This window comes from Caenorhabditis elegans, chromosome I (genome assembly GCF_000002985.6).
Source record: "Caenorhabditis elegans chromosome I".
Classification (NCBI taxonomy): Eukaryota; Metazoa; Nematoda; class Chromadorea; order Rhabditida; family Rhabditidae; genus Caenorhabditis; species Caenorhabditis elegans.
In genome coordinates, this window is record NC_003279.8 from 2,721,499 (window position 1) to 2,731,554 (window position 10,056).

Below are 10,056 nucleotides of genomic sequence, written 5' to 3' on the forward strand. Positions count from 1 at the left end.
ATTAGATTTTAGGAAAAATATTAAGGAAAAAAATATATAGACAATAGCGACATTCAACGCAAAAAAATCGAAAATCTGAAGAAAAAATAAGGGAAAAAAAACCAAATTTATTAAATTTGAAAAATGTCGACTAGAAATAATCTCAAAAGGGTCATGGATTGAGTACATAAAAACTAATTGCATATTATTTAAACGCGGAAAAATCCGTATTTTAAAACCAAGTTGCAAACGCGCTCCTCTGCTAAAAGTTGGGTCTCGTTAGAAATGGCGGCCAAATCTAAATATTTTTAACAATTTTCGATGATTTTCACCTCGAAACCAACGAAAAATCATTGAAAACTTTTGAAATTACGGTTTTCTCGCCAATACTTAAAGGTGGACTACGCTCAGTGGGGAAATTGCTTTAAAACATGCCCATGGGGCCACAATGACAGAATATCATGATAAAAAAATTCAAAAAAATTTTCTAGATTTTATGATTTTTTGAAAATTGAAAAAATCACAGTTTTCAACCAATTATTTTTGAATTGAAAATGATTAAAACTCTGATATTCTGAGTTCCGACGACAACAAGCCTGAAATTAGTATATTCACAGTTTTACTCATTTTCAATTACTTTTTAACAAACATTTTGCGTTTGTCTTTTTTATTTCTTTCATTTTCCGAGGAAAAAACATAGAAAATGAAGAAAATCAGTCAAATAACGAGAATAAATAAAATTAATTAATAAAAATAATGCAAGCGCGCTCAATCGAACGAATCCGATTGGTGGAAATTCAAAAATAATTAGGTGAAAACTGTTATTTTTCCAATTTTCAAAAAATTATATAAAATCTAGAAAATTTTTTTGAATTTTTATATCATGATATTCGGTCATTGTGGCCCCATAGGCGTGTTTTAAAGCAATTTCTCCACTGAGCGTAGTCCACCTTTAAGGAGACCCAACTATTATCCGTGGAGCGCGCTTGCACCACGATTTCAAAAAAGCACATTTTTCTGCGTTTACATAATAACAATATTTCACATCTCAAATTGCAATCTATCTACATGTGGTTGAATCTCATCAATTGTTGGCTGAAGCCTGAACTGGAGCACCGAGCAAATTGGAAGCTCATAAGCCAAAAGATCGGATTTCGGCTCGCGGAGCTGATCTTCGGCCTGTTCGATGTACGATTTGATCGTAGACTTCTTGTAATCATTCATTTTAAGGGCGACGAGGAGAGCGGCTCCGGCGACACATTTTCGATTGACTTTTGAGATTAGACCCTGGAAAAAAATTGATTTTAGATTTAAATAGATATGAAAATCTCAAAAAAATTGAAATTTAAAAAAAAACCAGCTTTGATAATAATTATAAACTGATTTTAGCTTAAAATCGACTATAAAATATTTTAAAATTTTTAAAATTGCCTACAGTAACCTTAAAGGCGCATACCCTAATTGCTTTACAAATTTCGCGGCGAGACCCATCCTCCTCCAAATGTGGCCTCCCTGTAACCATTTTCAGATTTTTTCTTGAATTTTCCGACAGTTTCTCAAAGTTTAAGCTTTTAAATAATTTTTTAGACGTAATTTATGCTATTTTCTATTTTTCGTTGCATTATGTCGATAATAAACTAAAATTAAAGTTTTTTGGCCTAAAATTCGCTCTAAAAATTTAGATTTTCTCTGGAAAAAAAGATTTTCGATTTAAATCGATTAGAAACTGTTTTAAAAACTTAAAATTGTCTACAGTAACCTTAAAGGCGCATAGCTTAATTGCTCAACGAGATTCGCGGCGAGACCCATCCTCCTCCAAATGTGGCCTCCCTTTAACCATTTTCAGATTTTTTCTTGAATTTTCCGACAGTTTCTCAAAGTTTAAGCTTTTAAATCATTTTTTAGACGTAATTTATGCTATTTTCTATTTTTTGTTGCATTATGTCGATTATAAACTAAGATTAAAGCTTTTTGGGCTAAAAGTCGCTCTAAAAATTTAGATTTTCAATGGAAAAAAAAGATTTTCGATTCAAATCGACTAGAAAATGCATTTAAAAAGTTTGAAAATTGCCTACAGTAACCTTAAAGGCGCATAGCTTAATTGCTAAACGAGATTCGCGGCGAGACCCATCCACCTCCAAATGCGGCCTCCCTTTAACCATTATCAGGTTTTTTCTTCAGATTTTCGCAATTTTTGAGCTTTTTAATCACTTTTTAAGCTTAATCGTTGCAATTTCGTTCTTTCTAACCTTAAGAATAATTTTCTCAAAGTACACATAAGCAGTTGCCACCGTATACACATCAATTCCATTCGAGACCCCAAGTTCTGCCATTTCTCGCTTCAAACTCTTCATTTTGCTCAATGTCAGATGAATCATTGGGTATTTCGCCTCGAAATCCTCATTTATCACTTGTTTCGCCCTCTCCGCCGATTCACAATGAAGTGTGCTTGCCACGCAACACTCGTGACGGATTACAGTCCGTTTTCCGATTCCCAACTCGGAAAATGCGATCGGATCGTACTCATCGATGACTTCTGATGATGGTTCATCTGATCGGCTGGCGTCTAAATCGCATTTTTCATCGATTGAAGTTCCACGTTCATAGCTTGAATCTCGATTTACGGCTTGTGGAACTTCGATGGTTTCCGCAAACATTTCCTCCGAGGTTTCGCCGTTTCGGAAGCTTTCCTGTAAAAATTTTCGATTTTTTATCAACTTTTCACCTAAAATTCACATTTTAAGACTCAAAATCTGCTCAAGTGAACGAAAAATTCCGAAAAAAAGGTTTATTTTAGTGAAAATCTTCAATTTTGCCAGTTTTTAAGTTTCATAAATCCATTATTACAGACCTTAACGGTGGAGTAGCGCCAGTGGGGAAATAGCTTTAAAACACGCCTATGGTACCACAATGACCGAATATCATGATAAAAAATTCAGAAAAATGTTCTAAATTTTATATGATTTTTTGAAAATTGAAAAAATCTCAGTTTTCCCCTAATTCCTATTTGAATTACCGCCATTTGGATTTGTTCGATGGAGCGCGCTTGCACGTTTTTAAATTAATTTATTTTATTTTTTGTTATTTTCCACCGATTTTTAATGTTTTCGGTGTATTTTTGGTGGAATTTTAGAGAAAAAGTCAAAATAAATGCAAATTTTTGATTAAAAAGCAAACAGGCGTAAAAATCAAAAAGTAACGCTTTTAAACGATTTCGAACCTGAATTAATTGATTTCACTGATTTACGCCTGTAAGAGTGCTTTTTAATTGAAAATTTGCAATCATTTTGACTTTTTCTCTAATATTCGAGCAAAAATACACCGAAAACATTAAAAATCGGTGGAAAATAACAAAAAATAAAATAAATAAATTTAAAAACGTGCAAGCGCGCTCAATCGAACAAATCCAATTGGCGGAAATTCGAATAGGAATTAGGCAAAAACTGAGATTTTTTCAATTTTCAAAAAATCATGTAAAATTTAGAACATTTTTCAAAAATTTTTTATCATGATATTCGGCCATTGTGGCCCCATAGGCATGTTTTAAAGCAATTTCCTCACTGGCGCTACTCCATCTTTAAACAGTACGAAAATCAACGATATAAAGTGAAATAAACGAGCAAAATTTGCAAAAATACGAATTTTCGCCTGCTACGACACGAAAAACTCGGTAAAATTGAAGATTTTAGCTAAAATTCGCCTTTTTTCCGCGGATTTTGAATCTTAAAATTCAAAATTCAAAGCCTCACCCTCCGCTCTTTCCTGGAAATCGAGGCGGGCGACTTGTCGAACAGCGTGAAAAACGGCGAAGGATTCCGCTTTCGGCGAATCTGCCCCAGAATTACTTGATCTTCAGCGTCTCGGAAGACAAATGGCCGCAGCTCTTCTGTTGATAAGTGAGCCTGATGCCGCATGCGATCCGAGCTGGAAAATTGGATTATAAGGTGAAATTATGGGAATTTATCGTATTTTTTCAAGATTTTGACCTAAAGGCGCACGGATTTTTAGCAAATTGCAGCGTTTTTTCTTACTTTCTGCTGAAAATTTGCGTTGTTTTCCTTTTTTTCGGTCTGAAAACTGAAAAATTTAACAAAAAAAACTACCACATGCTGTCTTTTCGCGTCGATGCACAGCTGAATAAACCCATGTGCCTTTAAGATCGCATAGCCGAAATTTCTGAATTCCTGCGCTTTTTTTGTGAAATTTTGTTAGATAATTGCCAGTTTTCGGGGAAAATTAGGTAGAAGATATAAATTATAGAGGAGATGTTAATTCTAAACCTTCCAAAAATCGATTTCGATCGGAATTTCTTCTTATTGACGGTTGTGTTGGCGAAAATCGGCGCCAGCGGATCCACGTAGTCGCTGTTCGGCGAGATATACGAGAAAACTGCCAGAGGCTGGCCATTCGTCGAGGTGCAGATGTAAAATCTGAAAATGTGGGTTAGTTCGCAACACGGAACGGTTAGTGTGGGGGATTTTAGAGGATTTTATGATGGTTGAACTCACCTATCTGCATGGGTAATGGTGCTTTTGAGCCTTCTCAGAAAACTGAACTGATTTGAAGAACAAGATGGTGATTCTGAGCGAAATTCTGTGAAAATTTTGAATTAATTTATTTTATTTCAAGTTTTGTAAGCTTTTATAAGCTCGCCAGCTCACCAATCAGCCCACTATCTTCTCTCCCGACGCCTTCTTCAAGAATCGGAGATCTACTGTTTGTGGCGGTCATTGAATAGATCACGTCGTCGGAGCTCATGATTTTCGCGATTCTTCGGAAGATTGAAGTTCTATAAATAGAGAAAATTAATTAATTATATTGATTTTCAACTAATTTTCACTTTTTCTGTGGTGTCTCCGCGTATTCCTGCGGCAAATTCGACGAGCTTAGCCGTTCTCCGAGTGAAGCGGATGTTCCGAGTGAGATCACTGATTCATTGTTGCGGATGGTGGTTGTGGAGCTTGCGCCGTTTGAAAACTTCTTTTCCGTTGGAGATATCTGAAAAAATTATCAATTAGTTACGAAAATCGCTGAAAAACCAAGATTCTCACCTTCGGAAGGCCTTTTGTTTGGAAAATTCGAAGATTTGTGTCATTGTGGCTTCCATCAACACTGATATTTGATAAGAAATTTTGTGCGACGAGAATATGATAGTTACTCTTCTTTTTTACCATCTAAAATTGGAAAAACGAAAAGAAAAAGCTCGGAAATCCGATAAGAATTGTGTGAGTACGGTGTGCAAGCGTCTGCAACTTGTCGTCATTTATGGTGTACCAAGCGTGGTGTTTGCGTACTATTCGAATTTCGAAAAATAATTTCGTCGATTTTAGCCTTTTTCATCCAATTTTCCTGATAATTATCATGTTTATTCTTTGAAAAATTAGTTAAAAAATGTTATAATTAATGTATTATCTGAATTTTCGATAGGTGGAAGTTGAAAAATGAGCTTTATTTTCTATTTTAAGTAAAATCTGTTTCTTTGATGATTTTTCCATTCTTCATTTTCATTTCCCCCTGCAAATTCTCAATTTTTCAGAAAAATGAGTAAGACACATCCACCAGAGCTCAAAAAGTACATGGACAAGGAGATGGACTTGAAGCTCAACGGAAACCGTCGCGTCTCTGGAATCCTCCGCGGTTTCGATCCATTCATGAACATGGTCATCGACGTATGTTTCTTTTTCCGTTTTTGTCTAATTTATTCTAAAATTTAATATTGCAGGAAGCTGTCGAGTACCAAAAGGACGGAGGATCCGTCAACCTCGGCATGACTGTCATTCGCGGAAACTCCGTCGTCATCATGGAGCCCAAGGAGAGAATCTCCTAGATTTTTCGATCTCCACAATTTCCTGTCACTTTCTCAATGTTTTCATTTTCAAATTTTGATATTAAATTTTTGAACCTTTTTTTTGATAATTTTTGATAACTACGTGGTCAAAACCCACTTCTCATCTCTGATTCACGTGAATTTCGTATAGATAAGAACTTCGCAAATAGAATCAATTCACAAACAAATGTACCAAAAGTTATGTTTTATTATTGCAGGCATAAAAAAAATCAATCGTAAAGCTTTTTTTCAGCATTTTGTTTTTCCACGGCTCAAATTGAACGAAATAGTGTTCATTTTGAAGAGAGGCACGAAACAGAGTAACAAAAACACGGAGAGACTTGTGTATCCCTCTTCTCTTTCCACTATGTGCGGTCGACGACGCTCTCCACATTTTTCTCTCTTTATTCTTCTCGTTACTCTTACTCGGCACAACAGCAGCAAAAAAGAATACTCTTTCCCCACTTCTTATCTCTTTTTCTGCCGACCTATTTTCTTCTTTCAAAACAGAAAAATGTTCCACACACACGCCTATCATCATCCGAAAGCTGTACGAGATGTGCTTTCTCATCTTTCCGTACTCTTGTGGCTGCAGCCGTCGAAGAGTTGAAATATCAATTTTCAAAACGCGGCAGATTCTCAGCCGGAATTCAGTGAATTCGCTTGATTTCTCGCCAAAATATAGAAATCAGACGATTTATCTGAAAATAACACCCATTTCAGTTGAAACATGCGAGAAAATGCTGAAAAATAGCCTGAATTTGCTAATTTCAGGCCATTTTTGAGCTCTTCCTCAAGTGTTTCGACTGAAATAAATGTTTGTTTTAGATAAATCAAGTGATTTTCTATAATTTCACATCAATTTTAAATGAATCAACATGTCACAATAGGTCATTTTGAAAAATTGGCGCCAATCCCCAAACCTGATCTGGATTTGAACAAGAGTTTTCTACTTCGATTTCACATTTTGCTGAGAAAAACCGAAAATTATCGATGTTCTCTTTTGAAAATTGAACGCTTTTCAGTGATAATTAGGAAAAATCACCTTTTTTCAAGTCGAATAATTTCAAAAGCTTCAGAAAATCCAATGTTTTGACTCGAATTCAGGAAAAACCGGAAGAAAATCGCGAAATAATATAAAATCCGAATAAAAAAAACGCGATTTTTTTCAATTTTGGCTGAATTCTCCACACTCCAACTGATTGATCGTTCATTTTTTAAAGGAATTTAGCCAAAATTGCAAAATCCCGATTTTAAAAATAAAAAATTAATTCTGTTATGATTCCGCGTTTTTTATTTTGTAATAATTCCCATTTACGCCGTCTTTTAAAAATGCAGACCCACAATTTTTCTGGTGAACATTTCAAATCAATTCAAATTATTTTGATCTGATCTCCGGCGCGAATCACTTGTACTTTGTTCTCTCTCCTCCCGTCTCCTCCGTGGCACTATGTCATTCTGAAGTTGTTTCAATGACAAATCACTCACGCACACACACACACACAATGGATTGTGCCCTTTGTGTTGCCGTTTGACTATCATCGATTGATTCCATTCCCGTTCCGTTTTCGCCGTGCTCTCTCTCTCTGGGTTTTTCGTCTTCTCCCGGGAACACTTGGCCAGTTATCACTCGCTCTTTCTGTCCTCCTCTCAACAGCTATTGGCTACTACTACTACTGCTGCTGCTGCTGATCCGGCTCCGGTTGGCTATAGGCACATTTTGATGCGATTTGTGTGTGTGTGTTCTTTGGAGATTCAATTTGAAGAACTCTTCGCCTTTTTTGTATAAGTTTTCTTTTCGGGGGTGAAAAAATTCGCATCTTTATTCTCTTTAAGGTGGTGTAGTCTAATTTTTTTAAAAATAGCTTTATTAGACTCAAAATTGTCTGAAAACACCGAATTTCATAGTGTAACTTCTCAAAAAAAGTTTATGACGGCTCCAAAATGGCCTAAAATTAGTTAAAATTTGAAATTCGACCAACTTGTCAAGCGGCTGGAAACAAAATCACCGTCAAATTTTGAGTATACAATGTAATTATCTTGCGTTTTTAACTTCATTTAGGTATTTTAAAGTCCATGGACGGCGAGATTTCACAATTTTTTTAACCAAATCTCGCCGTCCATCGACTTTAAAGTACCTAAATCGAGTTGAAAACGCAAGATAATTGGATTGTATACTCAAAATTTTACGGTAATTTCAAAAAAAAGTTTCCAGCCGCTTGACAAGTCGGCCAAATTTAAAATTTTAACAAATTTTTAGACCATTTTTTCAGCCGTCAAAACTTTTTTTTTGAGAAGTTTTCAAGAAGTTTCATTATGAAATTCGGTGTTTTCAGACAATTTTGAGTCTAATAAAGCAATTAAAAAATTCGACTACACCACCACCTCAAAAATTTATAAATTAAATATATTGAGAATATTTTACCTGGGGTTTGGTCCCTAAGCTAGGCTTCTGAGCAAGATAAAAATTGAAAAAGGTGATAAATTCATCACTTTTTTCTCAATTTTTTGGCTCAGAGGACTAGCTTGGGGCCCAAACTGTTCACTTTCTCTCAGAATTCCGAATTTTTGACCCCGGAAACAGAATAAAAATGCACAGCCCTGACTGGTTCACATCATAACTCTTTTTATTTTATCGCTTTTTTGTCTCTTCTTCTTCTCCGCCGCCAAGTCATTCCTCTCAACATCCAATTTTCCAGCGCCCAATGCCTGTCCCACCACAAGTGCAAAAGGTCTTGGACGATGTCGACAAGCAGCTCCACGAGCCGAGCACCGTCACCAACGTGCTGGCGACCGTTGAGCAGAAGACCGGAGTCAAGCGGCTTCATTTGGTGCTCGGCGTCGTCGGTCTTCAGGCTCTCTACCTCATTTTCGGACATTCCGCCCAGCTTGTGTGCAACTTTATGGGATTCGTCTACCCGGCTTACATGAGGTTCGCGAATTTTGCAACAAAGAAAACTGCCGCACAGAAAAAGAGGCGGGGCGTAATTTTGCAACCCTGCGGCACGGATTTTCGCTCTTTTTTGTTGATTTTTTTAAATTCTCATAAGATTGTGAGGACGCTATCAAAATTTATTTATCGATCCTTGCATTTTGCAAAAAGTTTTGTCGCACAGAAAGTGGGGCGGAGCGTGCTTTCGCAACACCGCCGCACGGGGTTTGTCTCCGCCCATTTTCCACAGCTTTTCTTGTTGATTTTCTCAAAAAAGTTTTGATTTTACTTGTCTTTTTCTTTTCTTTTTCGAATTGGATCACATTTTCATTCGAAAAAAAGGGGCAAAAACAAGAAAAATCGAAACTTTTATTGAAAAAAAATATACAAGAAGAGCAGTGGAAACATGGCGGAGACAAACCCCGTGCGGCAATGTTGCGGAAGCTCGCTCCGCCCCAATTTCTGTGCGACAAAAATTTTTGCAAAATGCAAGGATCGATAAATAAATTTTGATAGTATCCTCACAATCTTATGGGAATCAAAAAAAATAACAAAACAAAAGGAGCGAAAAACCGTGCCGCAGTGTTGCAAAATTACGCCCCGCCTCTCTTTCTGTGCGACTTTAATCAAAATTTATCGTTTAAAAAAATTTGAAACCCATTTTTTAAATGATTTTTTTTTCAGTATCAAGGCCATCGAATCAAGCAACAAGGAAGACGACACTCAATGGTTGACCTACTGGGTCATATTCGCCATACTCTCAGTCGTCGAGTTCTTCTCCGTTCAAATCGTCGCCGTTTTCCCAGTCTATTGGCTCTTCAAGTCGATCTTCCTGCTCTACCTCTACCTTCCAAGCTTCCTCGGAGCCGCCAAGCTCTACCATAGATTTGTGAAGCCAGTCGCCGCCAGACACTCGGGATCCATTGACGCCAAGATTGGAAATTTCGCCGATAGAGTGAACAGTGCCGCCGGAAAGCTCGCCAACGAAGTCCGAGATCACATGGAATGATTTCTTCTTGAGCTAAATTTTATTATTACTACCACCAATACTATCAACTTCCCCCAGATTGCCCACCAAAATTCCCTTTTTTGCCTTTTTTTTTATTTCTTTGTTCGGTTAGGCTTCTCCCCCCTCCCCTCCTTACTCCGATCTTTGTTCGTTCTCATTTTGTCCAACGATCCATTCTTTTTAGACATAATGAATACTCCACAATGGTAAATTTATTCTCTTTTTTGTGTGTGTTCGTAGAAGAGAAATCGATTTGCCACGCAATACTTGATAATGATATGTATACGGTGGGAAAATTATGTAGAAAAA

The 10,056-nt window shown here is 36.6% G+C and overlaps 3 protein-coding genes across 8 annotated transcripts; 2 read left to right on the forward strand and 1 right to left on the reverse strand.

Moving 5' to 3' along the window:
• Positions 1 to 89: 89 nt before the first annotated feature.
• On the reverse strand, positions 90 to 5,226 carry Y71F9B.6 (Cyclin N-terminal domain-containing protein; the record flags this gene model as incomplete). 6 transcript variants are annotated; one of them, NM_001306440.2, is made up of 8 exons in its annotated part: positions 90 to 1,266; positions 2,229 to 2,669; positions 3,729 to 3,903; positions 4,260 to 4,409; positions 4,488 to 4,572; positions 4,641 to 4,768; positions 4,820 to 4,977; positions 5,031 to 5,226. In NM_001306440.2, the coding sequence occupies 8 exons, from the start codon at positions 5,151 to 5,153 to the stop codon at positions 1,021 to 1,023; spliced, it is 1,506 nt and encodes a 501-aa protein (NP_001293369.1). The 6 variants fall into 6 exon arrangements, 4 of the variants coding, with proteins under 4 accessions (NP_001293369.1, NP_001293368.1, NP_001293370.1 ...); NR_131372.1 differs by having other exon boundaries at positions 1,021 to 1,266; positions 5,031 to 5,091; NM_001306439.3 differs by lacking the exon at positions 4,260 to 4,409 and having other exon boundaries at positions 97 to 1,266.
• A 289-nt stretch (positions 5,227 to 5,515) lies between these two features.
• snr-7 (putative small nuclear ribonucleoprotein G) lies at positions 5,516 to 5,884 on the forward strand. Its single transcript, NM_058631.9, has 2 exons — positions 5,516 to 5,648; positions 5,702 to 5,884. The coding sequence occupies exons 1-2, from the start codon at positions 5,520 to 5,522 to the stop codon at positions 5,804 to 5,806; spliced, it is 234 nt and encodes a 77-aa protein (NP_491032.1). The 5' UTR covers positions 5,516 to 5,519; the 3' UTR covers positions 5,807 to 5,884.
• Positions 5,885 to 8,505: 2,621 nt separating this feature from the next.
• yop-1 (Receptor expression-enhancing protein) lies at positions 8,506 to 9,955 on the forward strand. The gene is made up of 2 exons (NM_058632.8): positions 8,506 to 8,738; positions 9,423 to 9,955. The coding sequence occupies exons 1-2, from the start codon at positions 8,512 to 8,514 to the stop codon at positions 9,745 to 9,747; spliced, it is 552 nt and encodes a 183-aa protein (NP_491033.1). The 5' UTR covers positions 8,506 to 8,511; the 3' UTR covers positions 9,748 to 9,955.
• The last annotated feature ends 101 nt before the right edge of the window (positions 9,956 to 10,056 follow it).